At 45.4% G+C, this 19,324-nt stretch overlaps 1 protein-coding gene across 1 annotated transcript in view; it reads left to right on the plus strand.

Moving 5' to 3' along the window:
- The window catches only part of afap1 (actin filament associated protein 1), a 139,718-nt gene that overhangs the window by 59,537 nt on the left and 60,857 nt on the right, over positions 1-19,324 (plus strand). The window contains exons 4-6 of the mRNA XM_080741843.1: positions 10,923-11,031; positions 12,341-12,555; positions 14,389-14,568. Coding sequence (XP_080597969.1) covers positions 10,923-11,031; positions 12,341-12,555; positions 14,389-14,568 — 504 coding nt within the window. The remainder of the gene's footprint in view (positions 1-10,922; positions 11,032-12,340; positions 12,556-14,388; positions 14,569-19,324) is intronic.

The raw sequence follows: 19,324 nt of genomic DNA on the forward strand, positions 1-19,324 counted from the left end.
GGGTCACCGTGTGTGTGTGTGTGTATGTGTGTGCATGAACTTGCGCGCACCCGCTTGCTCCACTGGCCTCTGCACCTCGTAGCTTGTGAGTCATGGCATAGCAGAGCAGTGGGATCACAGGTCTATTCTCCAGTGTGGTAGACCGTAACACAGGGGGTCCGGGACCCTCAGAGTTACACCAGAGGGGCTGCTAAATCTTTTTGTGACGGGAGAATGTTTTTATATTAACTAGTTAGTTAGTCTAGCATCCTGTTTGAAGGAGAACTTTATCCAAAATAGCCGATCTGCAAGCTCACAAGGCCTCGTGCTGCGAGGCGTTGTGAGCTTGCAGATCAGCTATTTTCTGCAAAGAGGTTTGATGTAGAGGGGACAAAAGAGCAGACCAAGTACAGAGCCAAAGGTTAACACTAAGAAGTGAGGGTTTAAATGGCAGCTTTAGTTTTTTCATATTTTAGATTCTAATTAAAGAAAAGAAAAGATGAGGGTTTAAAATGTTTTCATTTACTGCTTTCTACTGTTTAAGCGATTTTAGTATTTTGATTTCAGTGGGTGGGGGCATGCGTAGGCCTTCAAGTGGCTAAATATGTCTTTTTTGACACAATAAGCCGTCAATTTCTTTGTTACTATGTACACCAGCCCCCATAAGTCACATTTGCCCACAAAAGATTGCGGTGCATCTTGGGAATGGGCTTATTGTATCTAAAAAATAAATGTAGCCACTTGCATGCATGCAAATCAGAATCCCGTTAAAGTCACTAAAACGATAGAAAGAAGTAAATGAAAACATTTTAACACACATCTTTTCTTTTCTCTAATGACTATCTAAAACATGAACAAGAGAATACCAGCACTCATGGATCTGTCAGGTTTAAGGCACTTTTATTTAAAGTGATAGTTCGCCTATTTTATAAACGCAGCTGTGTGGAGTACTCACCAGTAATGGACTTGTTCTAAGGGCATGAATTGGTTAGCTGAATACCCTGGACAGAACTGTGGTAATTTTTGTGCTGAATTAAAAGTAGTTCCATTGAGTTGCTAGAACCTATTTTTTGTAATAAACTAATCCACAAAACCGCCGTCATTATTATTGTTGACTTATTTCTACTTCTACGAGTAATGCTCGTTCAACTTTGACCCCTCTGTAACATGGTACTATTTCTTCTCTGAGTAGATCACTGCGCTGCACTATAACTCTATGGCGCCGCATCACTCACGGCGTAGGCTCTGTGCTTCTGTGAGCTGCTGCAGCACACGCTGTTTATTTGTTGTGTGGTCGCTGCTGATCGCTCCTACTAGCTAGCCTTGAATAGCAACTTAGCTAACCTTTATCTGCCATTGCTAACACAAGGGAGATATATCCACGCATTTCTGGGTAACAGAAAAAAACTTCTTCACCGTTTCCCCAAGGATAAAGACAGCCAGCGAGTTTTCCCCTCTGGTCCCGTATCTAACACTACGCTATGTCACTGGTGAGCACTTGCGCTCTGAGCCGCGGCAGCACAGGCTGCCTCTTGTCTGTAGTAAAAATAAAATATACACTTTCACTACTCACCCAAAAAAAGGCGGTTCTAAGATGTCGAAAGCCTACTGTCCTTAGTGGCAACACTCGTAGCCCCCCATCTCACGTCTAAAATACACATTTGGTCCAGAAAAGAAAATATTTCACTGGAAGTTTTAGCTACTCCACACCGCCCTCTACAGATCTTGTCAATAGAAAAGTCCATTGACCAGATTTTGCTTTCGGGTGAAATATCTTTTCTTTTATGGCAAAAAGTGCATTTTATACGTGACATTTAGACAGATTGCCCCCACTTCTGAAAGTAGGCTTTTTACTCTATGGAGATGTCTTTGTTTTGGTGAGAAGCGAAACTGTACTTTGTATTTTTACTACAGAGGAGAGTGTGCGCAGGCTTTCCTACAGCGCAAGTGACATAGCGCTACGCTATGGACCAGAGCTACCGATTTCCGAAGGTAAAACAACACTGGACTGATAAAATATATCGTCTGTACCATTGGTTCTCAAAGTGGGATCCGGGGACCCCCAGGGCAGGGTCTTTGAGGGAATATAAGGGGGTCCCCAGGCCCCAGCTAATAGTTAGGACCGAAGTCGAGATTTCAGCTTTCAGGAGCGACCAGGCAGCTATCAGTTCAGACTGTTTTGGGGGCGTGTGCTGCGGCTGCCGCGGGATGCGCCCGTTGAGTTGAATGCGGTGCAGTGATCTACTCAGAGAAGAAATAGTACCATGTTACAGAGGGGTCAAAGTTGAACGAGCATTACTCGTAGAAGTAGAAATAAGTCAACAATAATAATGACGGCGGTTTTGTGGATTAGTTTATTACAAAAATTGGGTTCTAGCAACTCAATGGAACTACTTTTAATTCAGCACAAAATGACCACAGTTCTGTCCAGGGGATTCAGCTGACCAATTCATGCCCTTGGAACAAGTCCATTACCTGTGAGTACTCCACACAGCTGCGTTTATAAAATAGGCGAACTATCACTTTAAGTATATATAAGTTGGCGTGGCACGCCGCAGAGCAAACAACGTACGCGTTTCGGCGTGAAGCCTTCTTCAGTCACCGGAGTGTAAAACATCTCTAAAACATGAACCTTTGTTGTAAAAAACAAAAGTTGTCCTTTAAGTGGTTAAATGTCTGAAAATACACATGAACAAAAGAATTGACACACCACTGATGACAGCGTTGTCAAACAAGACTATGAAGCTATCATCAATAAACACGTTTAATCTGCAACACAGTTGTATACAATGTGGTGGGGGGTCCCTGCTTCATCTCTCTCTCAGCTAAAGGGGGTCCTCGGCCTGAAAAAAACACTGAAGACCCCTGCTGTAATGTATATTCTGCTGCGCTCACTAAAATAAATCCCCCCGCTTTCACGTGGGGGTGGCGTTTTGATGACATTGTGGCCGCTGTGTAATTGGCAACAGAAGGATTTGTCACCATGAGGTCACAGACCTCATACGCATACGCACACACACACACACACACACACACACACACACACACACACACACACACACACACACACACACACACACACACACACACACACACACACACCTGACATCTGTCTCTCTGCTGTTTTGTTAGTTTGTGTCGCTTTGGACTGGCCTGAGTCACCTTTTCCGTTCGCTCTCTCCTTTGTCGTTGGTTTCGGTTTTTGGCATCGTTGTCGTCGTCTCATTCACGCTTACCCTCTCTCTCTATATATATATATATATATATGGATATCGCCTCTGTCTGGTGGGAAGCAAAAGTGTTACTTTTCAGGATTCAAGTTCGAAGTCACAGATCTGCAAGCTCGAAGTGCGTCACGTTGTGGATCTGCTACTTTTGATGCTTTCACGTGACGCTGTACTATGATCAAGTGGGCATTCATTTGGGAAAATCTCAATAGTCTGAGGTCCCATTAGTCCAAATAAGGTTAGGGTTAGGTTTTAGGGTTAGCATTCACCAGGTTAGCATTCACCAGCGTCGGCAGGTTAGCATTCACCAGTGTCGGCAGGTTAGCCTCGGACAACTGGGACCTCGAAACAACGGGACCTCGGAACAGCGCTACGCGCCCAACTGCCCATTCGTTTACGATAAAACACAAAAAAGTTAGAATATGGAGATAACAGGTTTCTGCCTCTTTTCTGCATCTCTCTCTCTCCAGGGTGTCACATACTTTAGCTCTTGGAACTAAATATTTTGAGATGGGGGTCCGTGGCCAAACACATATCATTTTGGGGGTCCTTCACATGAAAAGGTTTGAGCACCACTGACATAGAAACATAGGTTTTTCAAAAAACCTATGTTTATGAAATATTCAAAGACTTGCACAAACGTTCACGATAAAAAAAAAAATAGCAGATCTACAAGCTCGCAGCGCGGCACTCGGTGCCGCGCTGTGAGCTTGTATATCTGCTATTTTTCAATGGTTAAAGCACAAAATGTGAATGAATCCTCATACCCAGGGCCCAGAATTTCTCTCTCTCTCTCTCTCTCTCTCCCCTCTCCAGTGAGTGTATTGAAGGAGGAAAGGGGGGGAAGGCAAGGCGGTGGTCTTGGAAGTGTACAGCGGAGGGGCTCTGCTGCGCTCCCTGTGCCAAGAAATGATTTCACCACCATCCCTCCCTCCCATCCCTCCCTCCCTGTCTTCCTCCTGAGGATATGCGATAAGGCTGACGGGTCCAGCCACGCATATCAAATGATCGTACTGGAGTTAAAAGCTCAATAATTGCCTTTTGAGATGTAGCGGGGTTTATTGAAAAGTGGAAGTAAAAGTAGGGGCTGTCACAATTCTTACATAATCATCTAATCGCAATTATTTGACATAATCGCGATTGTTTTTCACAATCGTCATAATCGTTTCCATGTTGAAAGATTGTCATAGTATTCCCCTTAGTATAATCATAATACCTTATGATTATGTTGTAGGGGGAAAAGAATCACGGCACAATGTCTTTAACTCATTTATCGCCTCTCCCGAGTCATAGAAAATCCCTTTGTTCCTCTCCGCCGGGCCCAATAATCCAGAGTCTTTAATATGTTTTAATCGCTATAAAACATTTAAAAGTATAATCGCTGTTTATCGCGGATCGGGCTCTAATCACCCTCGGGAAAGTGCTTCCGGTCGCATTTCCGTATCCTGTTTGATTGGATACGCGTTAGCTTCCATGTAAACAGTAGTCGAGGCAGCATAGCGATGGAAGCATATTTTTCAATGGGATTTTTTATTTATTTGAAAGCTGTGATCGGGTGTACACACGCCTGGTACATGATCCACGCACACTGTGCGCAATGTGCACGCATGCTCCCACGATAAAAGGTATGGACGACGCGGCAGTTAACCCCTTCAGTCCATGTTTTAAAACAGGGTAACGGTAAATGAGTTAAGTACAGGGCTTGAGTAAATGTACTTAGCTACTTTTCACCGCTGCCTGGGTCTGGACCCCCCCCCCCCCCCCCCCCCCCCTCTCCCTCTCCCTCCGCCAAACTTGACTTATAGCGAAAAGGAACCAGGGGAGGGAGGGAGAGAGGGATGAGGTGTGGGGTGAATGTATGAGGGAGAGAGAGAGAGAGAGAGAGAGAGAGAGGAGGGGGAGAACGATGGTGGACGATGATAAAAGAGGGAGGTGGGGGGGGGGGGGGGGGGGGGGGGGGGGAGAGAAAGTGAAAGGAGTCAGACGAGGGCGGAAAGACGACGAATGGGAAAAGCGAGAGCGCAGGCCGGTAAAAGCAGCCGATCTACAAGCTCGCGCTGCGTGGCGATTCACGCTCCGCCTGAGCTTGAAGATCAGGCGTTTTATTTTTGGGCCGTATGACAAGAAGTTAGACGTATAAATCAGGATTAAAAGCAAGGGGCGGCTAATGGAACGCTGGGCAGACGAAGAGAGAGAGAGAGAACAGATAACTCCTCACTGTTTGTCATTCATACTGTTGTCTGTCTGTCTGTCTGTCTGTCTGTCTGTCTTTCTTTCTCAGGCACGTGCACACATAGACATCAAAGGGGGCTTGAGCCCCTGCCCTTTTATCCGTCTGTAAAAAAAGTGCCCTCTCCAGACCATGAATGTTGTTTTTACTATGGTGAAAGAAATGCAAATGCCCTCTTTTCCATGCCATACCTGAAGGCAGCATTCAAGAGAATTGTCTTTTGAATTGTCCAAACTCTCCTGAACTTGAATGCAGCGTCTTACGCTGAAAGAATTGCCCTCTCTGTGTAGAAATCCATGGCATTACGCCACCTCTCCAGATTTGACTTGCTCACTACGCATCGCAGCGCGACGCGTTGCAAGGGTCCTTGCTTCATCTCTCTCTCTCAGGTAGAGGGTCCCTGGGCTGAACACTGTTGAAGACCCTCGCCTTACAGTACAGTACAGTACAGTACAGTACTGTACAGTACAGTACGCACCGGGGGACACGGCTCACATTCAGGTTCTGTCTAGTAGGTTGTCAGCCTTGGAAGAAGAAATGCGAGGCTGCCAAAAAAGTTAGAGAAGAAAAAAAGCAAAAGCACCTTGACCCAGTTTTTCTCTAGTCCAAGATGTTTTCTTGCGTGTGTGTGTGTGTGCAGTGTGCACATGTGTGTGCGTGTGTTTAATGATAGCAGAACCAAAACACTGTGTGTGTGTGTGTGTCTGATCCTGCAGATTGAAATCTGTTTTATTTTGTACGTGCCGTCCATAAATGCACCATTTCGTGTTTGGCAAACGTTGTTTTCTAAAACCACTCAACGCATACTGTATAAGTTCTGTCTCCCACAGGACCGAAGAACCTGTGTGTGTGTGTGTGTGTGTGTGTGTGTGTGTGTGTGTGTGTGTGTGTGTGTGTGTGTGTGTGTGTGTGTGTGTGTGTGTGTGTGTGTGTGTGTGTGTGTGTGTGTGTGTGTGTGTGTGTGTGTGTGTGTGTGCGCGCGCTTGCGTGCGACCCACATACCAGACCCACTGATTTCTGAATTTGCTATAGTATAGCTTTACTGTATTCCTATATTTATTGCCCCGTTCATAACTCAAACGACGCATTGTGTGACGCACTGGAAGCTGTGCTTTCTTGGAAAAAGCAGACGGTTATGACGTCATACCTACTTTTAGCCAAAGCCCTTTCATGCACAGCCACGTGTTCCACGGACGCCCGCGGCAACAATGACGCCCGTTGGCGTCCCCCCCCCCCCCCCTCCCTCGGCGAGCGACGCCTGATTGGGTGAGCTGCGACCAACGACCCGTTGCGCTTTGGGTTTCACAGCCGTGCAGGGGCGCGGCTACTCCGCTAAGGCTCATTTGTGCTTTAGTCGCGTTAAGTCGGCGACGTGCGCCTGGAAATAGCCGATCTGCAAGCTCACAATGCATCGCCCTGCGACGCATTGTGAGCTTGTAGATTGGCTATTTCCAGGGCAGCGCGATACCGACATACAACCCGAAGTATAACTCGAGCTTTAAAATAATCCGCCCGCCAACGGGGGGAAAAAAGGCGTCCGTCACCGGCAAATAAAAAATTCTAAATATGCAAGAAATCAAAGAGGAAGTTTCCATGAGGGCAAGACGAAAAAAAAAGAAAGAAAATGAGTTGTAAAATGGAAGCAGTGGTCATATGTCGTGGTCGTGCAGTAGTTTTGCGAGAGGAGCTAAGTGGAGGCGAGCGTAAGCGCGTCGTTAAGAAAACCCTTTTTGACGAGTTACGTTGGTTCCGAGGAGGTCGTTTAACGGCTTGACACGGTTTGTCACATACTTTGAGGCTCGCGCCGGCTTGTGTGTGTGTGTGTGTGTGTGTGTGTGTGTGTGTGTGTGTGTGTGTGTGTGTGTGTGTGTGTGTGTGTGTGTGTGTGTGTGTGTGTGTGTGTGTGTGTGTGTGTGTGTGTGTGTGTGTGTGTGTGTGTGTGTGTGCGCTTTTTAGGAGCTTATTACTTTTAAATGGCATTCCAAAATACATAAATATCTCTCGTTGGACCGCCCCATGTGGACCCCTGCACTAGTAAAAACGAGAGTTAATGAGTGTTAACTTTAAAGAATTTATCTATTGGGAAACAATAGCTAGCATTCATTTATTTGTAGCTGGCAAACCAGTCGAGATATTGATGGCCCAATATATGATTCCTGATCGGAAGAGCTCTCTGCCTCTCTCTCTTACTCTCTCTCTCTCTCTCTCTCTCATGCACACACGCTCACTCACACAATAAGCTCACATACGCCACATTGTGAGCTTATAGATCTGCGTTTTGAGGCTGCCTAACACTGGCATACCCTGCAACATATCTCTGCATACTGTAGCTCCAACCCTGAACCCTGAAACTAACCTCCAAAGGCCTAATCCTAACCCCCAACCTCAGTCTTTTTCCTTTTTCAAAAAAGTCTACAGAAAGTATTTTATGTTTTTTATGGGACCACTTCTTTAACTCCCCAAATCCTTTGTCACCATGGAACAACTACAGTATTTCTCTTTTGAATTCTGCGATAGTTGGCCCCTACAAGTATAGTGGTGCAATTGCACATGCGCACACATCTTGTGACGCGTTGTGAGCTTAATGCCAATGCTGCACTTTTTACTCAATTACAATTTGAATTACTTGTAGTATTTTTACATTGCAGTATTGATACAGTACTTTTTCCACCACTGACACACACACACACACACACACGCACGCACACACACACTGACACACACACGCACACACACACCCACTGGGCAGAGGCCGCTCGTTCCTGGAAATGCCTGGAATCACAACAGTGCACGGCGCTCAGCAGTGAGACGGCCTAATTCCATGTGCTGTGTGATTATGGGGGATACAATGTTTATTGCCGCAATTATGTTATTTTAATAGGCGGTGTGTCAGGGCCGTGGCGCGCTGCGCTAGCTGCGCTAGCCAACGCGCATAACGTCACCCTGGCTTGGCTTCTCCCCCCTCTGGGCTATACAGCGCTGGCCGCGCTGCAGCGCGGGACCGTAGCGCTAGCGCGCCAACAGCGCGGATGCAACCGCAACACTATAAAGCCAGATTTGTACTCAAAGTTATGCTCAGTAAATAGCAGATCTGCAAGCTTGTGAGCTTGTATATCTGCTTTTTTTCACAGCAGGCTACGTTTCTCTATCTTTGTCTGTCAATCGCGCTCTCTCTCTCCCTCCCTCTCTATCACTGTCTCTCTCTCTCTCTCTCAATATCTTTCTCCTTTTCTCCTCCCTCTCTTCCTCTCTCTCTCTCTCTCCCTCTCTCCCTCTCTCCATTGTGAGATTGTCTATTTTCAAATGGCCTGAATAGGGATGGAAATCGGAATCGGCCAATATAAAAAATCGGCAGGTATGATATCAAACCGGCCGAATCCGGTCACTGACATAAATACCGGTTTTATGCCAATTGTGTCTATGGCACTGCACAGCATAATGCTCTGGTCCTGTGACTAAAGTAAACATTAGCAAGTAGCAGCCAGTCTACTTAGTGGCAGCCTACAGAATACAGATGGTGCTGATTACCTTTGCAATGTAAGGATATATTCCATAATCCTGTGTCAATGTCGTCTCCAAAAAGAAGGGGAAAAAAAGCATGCGTCACCTGCTTTCCTCCTGCCTAGTCCAGACGGTCATATTAGACTGGATATTGTCTGTGATTTTGGATATTGTACTATTGTGATTGATTTTGGCATTAGTGTTCTTCTAGCTTATTGGTACTTAAATTGAAGTATGTCTTGTAGGCCTACTTGGCCTGAAAAAAGGGTATTGGAGCAACCCTATTTTCTAGTTCTTAGCTAAAGAAATCGGTATCGGAAAAAACGGTTTTGGCAGGTCAGACCTTCATAAAACCGGTGGATGGGTATCGGCCAAGAACTTTGCAATCGGTCCATCTTTAGCCTGACATATATAGGGCTGAAGTGGGCAATGTATGCTTAGTTTGTAATAATAATTATAGAACGCCTGCACAAACGAGGAAGTTGCGGCGCAGCGCCGCGGTGGGTCCTGAAATGTAAACAGCACCGTTGCTGCGGTAACGCTGATACACGGTGGTCACAGGTGTGTGTTTATAGAGCATTTTACAATGGCTGCAGTTCAGCCAATCATAATGGAGAGCCGGAACTATCCGCTTTCTAAACATTTATGCACTCTTGTGTTCTCTCTCTGTCTCTCTGTCTCTGTCTCTCTGTCTCTGTCTCTGTACAGTATGTGTTCTCTTCTCCTAAGTGGAAAAACATTCAGCACTTGACTGTCCTCGTTTAGCCTCCGCGGTTCCGAGCCGAGTGGACTTCCTGTTCCATTGTCTGGGGCTGTGATATGACGATTAAAACGTACGCTCTTTCAAGTGGCTTCACTCTCGAGCTACAGTCGGTTCCGCGTAACAGTTTGATATGTGACCTCGTGTGAGGAGTTATCGGCGACGTGACAAGATGCTGTACAGAAGTCTCAACTTATTCAAAAATGTATTTGTATATATATATATATATATATATATATATATATATATATATATATATATATATATTTGTGTAAATATTATCATCTCTGGTAACCCAAACTAAAATCTTCAGTATTCCTTTAACTCTCTTTCATGCAGCCACGAATAGCACATCTATCCTACATGCTCAGTGGCGTCAGTTCAGCAAAAGCTAAGGTATGGCAATATCACTGTGCGCGTGCAAGACACCAGTCATGTTGCCATACTTTAGCAACAGGCACGATGAATTACTGTATCTTATTTCCCCCTGTAGCCAAGGTATGGCAGCTGCTATTTCTTGCTATACATACCCTATTCATGGGTTGCATTTGTAGTCCTAAACCGGCCATATTGAGGACCAACACAGCAGGTGTTCAATTTGTTTGATTGGCATAGAACCAATGTTCTACGTTAATCAAAACACCTGTGTTGGTCCTCAAAATGGCTGGTGTAGGACTACAAATGCAACCCATGAATTGGCGGACGCCTCTATACATGCTCACAACGTTGTACAAGTTTGTACGTCTGCTATTGTCGGCCTGTGCTCGGCCAGGGTCCATTTGCTTCCTAACTATGAATCATTTAGCTGGGGAACACTTGGATGGAGCCCCCTCAAGGACCATTCCCTGGACCCCCGATCTAACTGGGGACCCCCTCGAAATAATCATATTTTAACCGGTGACCCCTCTCCCAAAATAATCATATTTGAAACTGGGGACCCCCCAAAATAATCATATTTGAACTGGGGATGCCCCAAAAGAAATAATCATATTGAATAATCATATTGAATAATCATATTGGTACCAAAGGTTTGGTACCACAGATTGAAATATATATATATTTTTTTCATGTATTAACAAGGTCTTAAAAGTCCTTAAATTGTCTCTTTACCGACATCTGGAGACCCCCCTGGGGGTCCCGACCCACAGGTTGAGAACCACTGATCTAACCCCTCTCTCTCTCTCTCTCTCTCTCTCTCTCTCTCTCTCTCTCTCTCTCCCTCCAGCCTCCAAACAGCGGCCCCCCTCCCCTGCCCAGCACGTCCCTCCCTGAGGGTTACTACGAGGAGGCCGTGCCCCTGAGTCCAGGCAAGGCTCCAGAGTACATCACCTCCAGTGAGTCATCATTCATATTATGTGTGGTTCAAATAGTGACCCATGCAGCAGGGCATGCGCTGCACACTCACATCATGGGTGTTATTTTATGCATAACAAATTATTATGTTATGCTTTAACTATTTAAAAACAGCAGGTGCTGCGAGCTTGTAGATCTGCTAAGTCGTCAAACTGTGGGCAAATATTTTGAACCGATTCTATAGGTGTCTTCTAAATCCTTCCAAGTTTTTTTTTTTTTTTAAACCTATTTTTCTATGTCAGTGGTGCTCAAACGTTTTCATGTCAAGGACCCTCAAAATGATAAGTATTTGGCCATGGACCCCCATCTCAAATATAGTTCCAGGGAGTCAGGGACCCCCCAGAAGCAAAGATTTTAGTTACAAAAGTTCACTTTAAAATGCATATATATTCAAAGATTTGCACAGTTACTATCACAACCTCCACAGTCTGTCAGTCTGTCAGTCTGTCCGTCACACGTCAAGTCACGTCACGTCACGTCAAGTCACGTCACGTCACGTCACGTCACGTCAAGTCACGTCACGTCACGCTTTTGCCCTACTCATATCTCCGCTACCGTTGCCCCTATCCATGCCAAACTTTGCACACACACTCCTTGGCTGCCAAACCACAACCTCCACCATTTCTCACATGGCCCTCTTCTAGCGCCACCATGAGGCCGATTCTTAAATTTTTTGACACACAGATTTTGCCCTAAAATCACGCAAAGCAGTACACAGTATCTCTAAAGTCATGTCATTAACATGGATCTGTCCCATTTCCTATTTTCCCTCCTGATTGGCTACCATTGCCTTCTAAAGTTTGTGTATGCGACCTGACGGTCGCTTATCTCCCGATTTAGGGAGTCTTACTGTTTTTTTTTTTTTTTTTTAAATAGCAGATCTACAAGCTCGCAGCATTGTATATCTGCTATTTTTTAATATTTAAAGGACCACTTCACCTCTGGGACAACCAGATCTTATTTTAACAGCGTGGAACAACTGCATGCAACAACTGGTCATATGATGCATTTTGCATCATATGACCAGTTGTTGCATGCTGAAATACTAAAATATCTAAAAACACAGATTGAACACAAAAAATAACTCAGGATTGTGTTGATCGTGTCCCAAACAACAATAAAATAAGATCTGGTTGTCCCAGAGGTGAAGTGGTCCTTTAAAGCAAAAGATAATGGTTAATGCGTAATAATGCGTTCCCACTCTAAATGGGTTAAGAAATATTGATTCAAACAATAATAATGATTACGGTTATCTCGATCTCATGGTCTCCTCCCATCGTCGTTCCACAGACTACGACTCTGACGCCATGAGCAGCTCGTACGAGTCGTACGACGAGGAGGAGGAGGACGGTAAGGGAGGCCAGAAGATGCGCCACCAGTGGCCCAGTGAGGAGGCGTCCATGCACCTGGTGAAGGACGCGCGCATCTGCGCCTTCCTGCTGCGCAAGAAGCGCTTCGGACAGTGGACCAAGCTGCTGTGTGTCATCAAGGACAACAAGCTGCTGGTAACGCCACGCACACACGCACACGTCGTACATGCACGTACACGCACGCAGGGATGTGCAGAGAATTTTAGAACAGTGGTTCTCAACCTTTTCAGGCCGCGACCCCCAAAATAATCATATTTTAACTGGGGACCCAGCATGCCCTGACGAGCACTAAGAGTTGAGGCGTAACATTTTGTATAACTTTTCACAATTTCTGTCTCTAATATTTGACTATTTGGCCAGTGTTGAATTTGTCGTTTTAGAGGTATTAAAAAGTCCTTAAATTGTCACTTTAGAAATGTGCAGATACCCTCTATAGTCTATACACGTAAAACTTTGTGTTGGTTTGTTTACTGTTGAGCGAGAAAACAATGTTGCACATTAAGTTATTCATCTGGGGATCCCCTAAAATAATTTGGAGACCCCCCATTGGGGGTCCCGACCCACAGGTTGAGAACCACTGTGTTAGAGAGGCAGGGGCTGAAATTTCTAAAAGGGCCTTTTGGTGAACATCTGGAAAATAGCAGACCTCCAAGCTCACAACGCGTCGCGCTGCGACGCGCTGTGAGCTTGGAGATCGGCTATTTTCAATGCTTGATTTCTACACAGAGAGGGCAATTCTTTCAAAATGAGATGCTGGGTTCAGGAGAGTTTGGACAAGGCAATTCAATTGGCGTCTTACTGGTATGTTATTATATCTACAAGCCCACAACGTGTCGTTTTGTGGGCTTGTAGATCCACTATTTTGAAAATGTTGCATTTCTGCTTTTTTTGAATTTTTGGGACAAAATATAGGGGCACGAAACGCTAGGCTGATTGTTTGCTCTCACGGTTAAGTTTAAACACTACAGCTGATTTTTTTTTTTTAAACATAGCAGGGTAGTAAGCATCGCAGCTGCGGCTAATCGGATTAATAAAGGGCGTGTTAGATTTAGTTTTGAACTGGAAAACAAACAGACAAATTAGCCTGAGGTTCCATCCCCCTTTAATTGTCTGTTGTGTCTTATTTTCCAGCTGGACAATTGATTTATCGTGCTCTTCTTGGCTGCTTGTAGATGCTGTAACCCGTGGAAGAATAATAACCCAAATAACAAATAATCTGATTACTTAAAGATGATGGGGAAGAGTTGCCAGAACAAAGAGCTGGGGAAATCAACTCAGCTGCAGCTACATAACAATATTTGGACATAGCCAAGATGCTGACCAATATTGGCTACTAAACCAGGGGTCTTCAACGTTTTCAGGCCAAGGACCCCTCAGTTGAGAGAGAGATGAAGCAGGGACCCCAACAACCTTATCATTGATTCCATATAGTTTAATTGTTTGACAGTACAATTGTCAGTGTATTTTGAATTCATGACAATTTGTGTTTTCAGATATTTAAACACTTGAACTGTTAATACTTCATAAACTTGACCGTGAGCTTGTAGATCTGCTATTTTCAGCGAAAGTTCTCAGAATATGGACGCTAGGGTTCAAGTGGTTAATAAATATATATATATATATATATATATATATATATAAATCATGCAAAGCGGTACACAGTATCTCAAAATGGATCTGTCCCATTTCCCATATTCCCTCTTGACCTGACAGTCGCTTATCTCCCGATTAGGGAGTCTTATCCTGAAACTAAGTACTGAACATTTAAGTGGTTAAATGTCTATGAAGCTTTGTATATAACGATTGTATACATTATGTCCTGCTTCATCTCTCTCAGCTAAGGGCTCCTTGACCTGAAAAGCGTGGAAGATCGTTGCCTTAGAACTAACGATGTATATAAAAAATAACAAAAAAAACTCCATCAAACCTTTGACTAAAACGTTCCTCGGCTCTCCCTCCTCCTCCCAGTGCTACAAGTCGTCCAAGGACAAGGACCCCCAGATGGAGCTGTGCCTGTCGGGCTGCAGCATCACGCATGTGCCCAAGGACGGCAAGAAGAAGAGGCACGAGCTGAAGATCGTCCACCAGGGGGCAGATGCCCTGGTGCTGGCCGTGCAGAGCAAGGAGCAGGCCGAGGAGTGGCTGAAGGTAAGACCTGGTCCAACGGATAACATCCTATTCATCATGTCCTTAGTAGGACATTCACCAAATGTTCCAATATTCGAATATCAAAGTCACTATTCGACGTTGTTCACCGAGGTCGAATATTCGCTTATTTTTATTGTTTTCTCTTTAACACCCAAGGAGCCAAACTAGTTCAGTAACGAGTTAAGGCCACTAGGTGTCACCCTGCCAAAAGGAGTTGTCTCGTCCCTGAACAAGTCAACGAAGGGTTAACTGTACGTGCAGCTGCCTGCCCTCTGAATGACCCGAGTCCGTACGTCACCCCGTAGCAGAGAGAGAGAGAGGGAGAGAGAGAAAATGGCACGAGCTGGTTGCATTGATTTCCATTCTACTCTGAAACATAAAAAGGGCTTTATCTCTGAATGAGGTGAAAAGAACGCCAGGGAAGCAGAGATGGTCGGCTCCCGTTTGGATTTTAGTTTCGCGAGCGTTTGTAAACAAAGGGATTATCTTCCTCAATCGTCAGTGGACACCCACGTGCACACGCACAAAGCTTCCGAGGCTTTTCAAAATAAAGCGTGAGTGAAAGGCGGCAGCAGCAACAGCTAGAAATGTTATAAACCTGAGCAGCCCATGTGTTAAAAATCACACCCAATGTGAAGTGAGCGGTGGTCGTGCTTGCATAACGTCTTCAGACTAGGATATAGGTCTAGGATGTAATTGGTGAAGTAATACAGGCTACACACACACACATTGCTATGGCAAAACGCTGAGGAAAAAGTGGCTACAGACACACGCACAGCCACATATAGTTTATAAAGCTTGTCTAGATAGGAAGTCATAAGAATGAGTTGTCAGTGCCCCTGGTGGATGAATTTGTTAATGCTCTATACCAGGGGTTCTCAAACCTTTTTAGGCCGTGACCCCCAAAATAAACATATTTGACCTGGGGACCCTCACCCTGACAAGCACTGTAGGTAATTGTAGGTATTACATTTAATGTGACTCGGTTCCGCAGATAAATATTGTGAAAATAGCAGATCTACATGCTCACAACGCCTCGCAGCGCGAGGCGTTGTGAGCATGTAGATCGGTGTTTGCCGATCTACATGAGATGTTTGCCTCTTATTATTACTTAATATTTGACTATTCGGATACTTTGAGGTAGAATAATTCATATACTAAAAATCACTATTCGTGAATGCCCTAATCCTTAGTTTTAGGGATGGGTATTGGCAAGAACCTCAGCCCTTAAATAAAGCAGTTACAATCCTAAACCAAAATGTCGTGAATTGAACCAAGCTGAATGCTTCCTCGCCTAGCTCTGTCTGAGAAAAAGGAACCTTGAGCATCAGGTTGTCACTCGAGCGGGTGTGGTAGGGACTAGGGTTCATTGCGGCACGCTGTGAGCTTGTAGAGCGGGTATTTTCAAATCGATGCATGTAGGGTTGAGGTGGTTAAACTTGCGTTATATTAGAACTAACTTGTTGGTCCCCCGCCCGCGGACCCCACCTTGAGAACCACCTGGCCAACGGGTAACCAGATACAACGAGACGCACATTTTCGTCGTCGAGAAGCTCAGAACAGGTCAGGCAGCAGTTTGATTTAAGGAACCGTTTTACAACAGGAAAGAAGGTACGATGTGGTTAAAACGGCCACAGATGTGGGGCGGATCGAAACGGTGCTGAGACATTCTCCTGACATGCGAGGTTTGACAGAAAGCGTGGCTGCAGAAGGTTGTAGAAATGTTCAAAGAGACGTTGAGACCCCTGGAGGGGGGATTTAGGGTGAATGTCATGAATTGTCACTGGTATTGAAAGAGTCTGGACCGTGTGGGGGACGTCCTGTTATTTTCCCCTTACGTTTTTCACCCAACCGCATGGCAGTAGCGATTGGACGCATATGGGGACCAACAGGTTGAGAACGGCTGAGTTTAATGTCCTTCCAACTCCTATAAAATTAAATCCAAAACAGTAGAGCCTAAAAACCTGTAAAAAGAATAGTGGGCTTACACCAGTCACAGCACGGCCGTCCCTCTGGATCTGTGGTTCTCAAACATCTTTTTGGTTTCATGGACCCCCCTCGGAACCCATGCATCTCGAATGTGAGAGAAATGGGACATTTCTTCATAATAAGTACTTTTACCTTCGATACTTTAAAGTACATAGATTTTTTTTATATCATTTTTATCCCACGATTTTGTAACCCATTTTCACCCAGTGCCAATTGCCTATGCAATCCTGGGCTCTGCTCTCCCTCTGCCGCGCCTGGGGAGACAACGGACTGACCTCATGCTTCCTTCTATGCATGAGGAGTCCAAGTTGCTTCTTTTCACCTGACAGTGGGGATTTCCCCGGTTTGGACGTAGCGCGTGGAAGGAACACGTTATTCCAACCTGTTCCTTTCCCCTCCATCAGGCTCCCAGGCTGACCAGGGGGAGGCATTATAGATTACCAGGATTACTGCATGTTTTTGTGAGGGTATCTACCCTAGGAGACACGGGGAGAACATGCAAACTCCACACAGAAAGGCCCTATCGCCAGCCCCACCTAGGGTGTGGGCGCTGATGACGTGGAGGAGAGAACACGCATCCAGCGCCCACAGCGCCCCCCCGGCAGGAATCGAACCCAGGACCTTCTAGCTGTGAGGCAACAGCGCTAACCACTATGCCACCGTGCCCCCCAGTACATAACATTTTGATTTACTCAAGTACAGTTTGAATTCCGGATTTTACTTGTAACACATTCTTCAAAACCTTTTCCACCACTGCTACTGGTTGACACTTGTCGACTATCAGATGAATCGAAACAGCAATTGAAGGTATAAATTGCTGAGAACATAATTGATAACTGCAGCTCTGCCTGCTTCCCAAACACCACATCAAGTTGAAAGGTGTGAGTGATGTGGATGTTTTCTCCGTTAACTCGCTGAGCTGTCAGACACAGTAATACAGGGGTCTTCAACAGGGGGTCCTCAGAGTTACTACAGGGGATCCTCCAAATATACCAATCCTTTTTATATTAACAACTTGAACCCAAGGGTCCATATTCTGAGAACTGTAGCTAAAAATAGCAGATCTACAAGCTCACAACGCCTCACAGCCGAGGCGTTGTGAGCTTGTAGATCGGCTATTTTCGGCAAAGAGGTTTGGTGTAGAGGGGAAAAAGAGCAGCCTAAGTACAGAGTAAAACGTTTGTGCTGTCAAACGATGAAACTATATGGAATCTATGAAAAGGTTGTGGGGGTCCCTGTTTCATCTCTCAACTAAGTGGTCCTTGTCCTTGTAAAACGTTGAAGACCCCTGCAGTAAAAGGCTCATACACAACGCTTGCATGACTCACCAGAGATTTGTGTTTTTTAGCAACGGGTCACCGAAATCGTCAACTCTTTTAAGTATAGCTTGGCCCAATGGCCGCTTTCCTTTTTTTTCTGACATCATATCGAGCGAGCGGTGGCTTTTGGCAGCGAGCAGGTGTTTTCTGATGCGTTCCCTCTGATATTATAAGATGTTATGGTTCGTTATCTCTCACTGATCCCTGTGATGGTTTTTTCTTTTCTTTTTTTCCTTTTTCCTCTGGCTCTCTCTCTCCTGCCTCCCCCTCTTAACTCTCTTCTCCTCTCTGATCTCTCTCTCTCTCTCTCTCTCTCTCTCTCTCTCTCTCTCTCTCTCTCTGATCTGTCTCTCCGGGACCTGATCAAGTCGACCGCAAACCTCAAAACAAAACGTACCCTGCCGACATCAAACGGAACGGCTCCCTTTTTATTTTCTTCCTTTTGGGGGTCCTCTCTCCCTGTCTGTGTGTAGCTTTCTGCGGTGTCAGCGGGCACCTCAAATTTGGTTGCAGTCACAGTGGGGGGGGGGGGGGAGACGGGGGAGACGGAGGCTCTTTGCCTGGCCTCTTGTCCTGTAAAACAGGGGTTTTCAATGTTTTCCGGCCAAGGACCCCTTATTTGAGAGAGAGATGAAGCAGGGACCCCCACAATCTTTTCATAGATTCTATATAGTTTCATTGTTTGACAGCACGATCATCAGTATATTTTGGATTCATGTTAATGTGGGTTTTCAGATATTTAACCACTTGAACCGTCAATACTTAAAAATATATGTCTTTCCCCGGGTACTTTATTATTTTCTATTATTTCTTCTCTTGCTGTTGGTTAGTCATGGCTGCCAGTTCCCACCTGACGTCATGTGGGAGATCTGACTGCTCCAGGTTGTGCTGAATAACTGCTAGCTTGCTTAACGTCTTCAGGCTAGGACTCAGGTCTAAGATGTACAGGTCACGATCATAGAGGATGATACGATCTCCCACCATGCAACAGCACATCAGAGACATCCCTGAGCCTGTTCCCTTGGGCTCAACCTTCTTCCAGCAGAAGGTTTCTGGATTGAATTTCCACAGATCATTTAAGGTCTGGTTCCCGTTCCAGCCACCAAATATGTACAGCTCTCCGTTGTAGGCAAAGGCTGAATGACCCCAGCGTTGTTGTGGAAGAGGCTCTGTAGAAGGTGTGCTCAGCCAGCAGTTGGTCTCCGTGTCAAACACTCTGATGTCGCAGTACTGATTATTCCACTGGTTCGTTCGGCCCCCAAATACAAACATCTTTGTCCCGATCATGGTGGCAGAGTGATTTGATGAAACAGGTGGTGGTGTGCCTCTGGTGTTAATTAAAGACCACACCATCGTGGTGGTGTCCAACTTGGAGATGTCATTGCATGCTGGATGTCCTCCATGGATATACATGACCTTCTCAAAGACACAGGCTGAATGGTAACTCC

Source organism: Nannobrachium achirus (genome assembly GCF_963921795.1).
Source record: "Nannobrachium achirus genome assembly, chromosome: 14".
Taxonomy (NCBI): Eukaryota; Metazoa; Chordata; class Actinopteri; order Myctophiformes; family Myctophidae; genus Nannobrachium; species Nannobrachium achirus.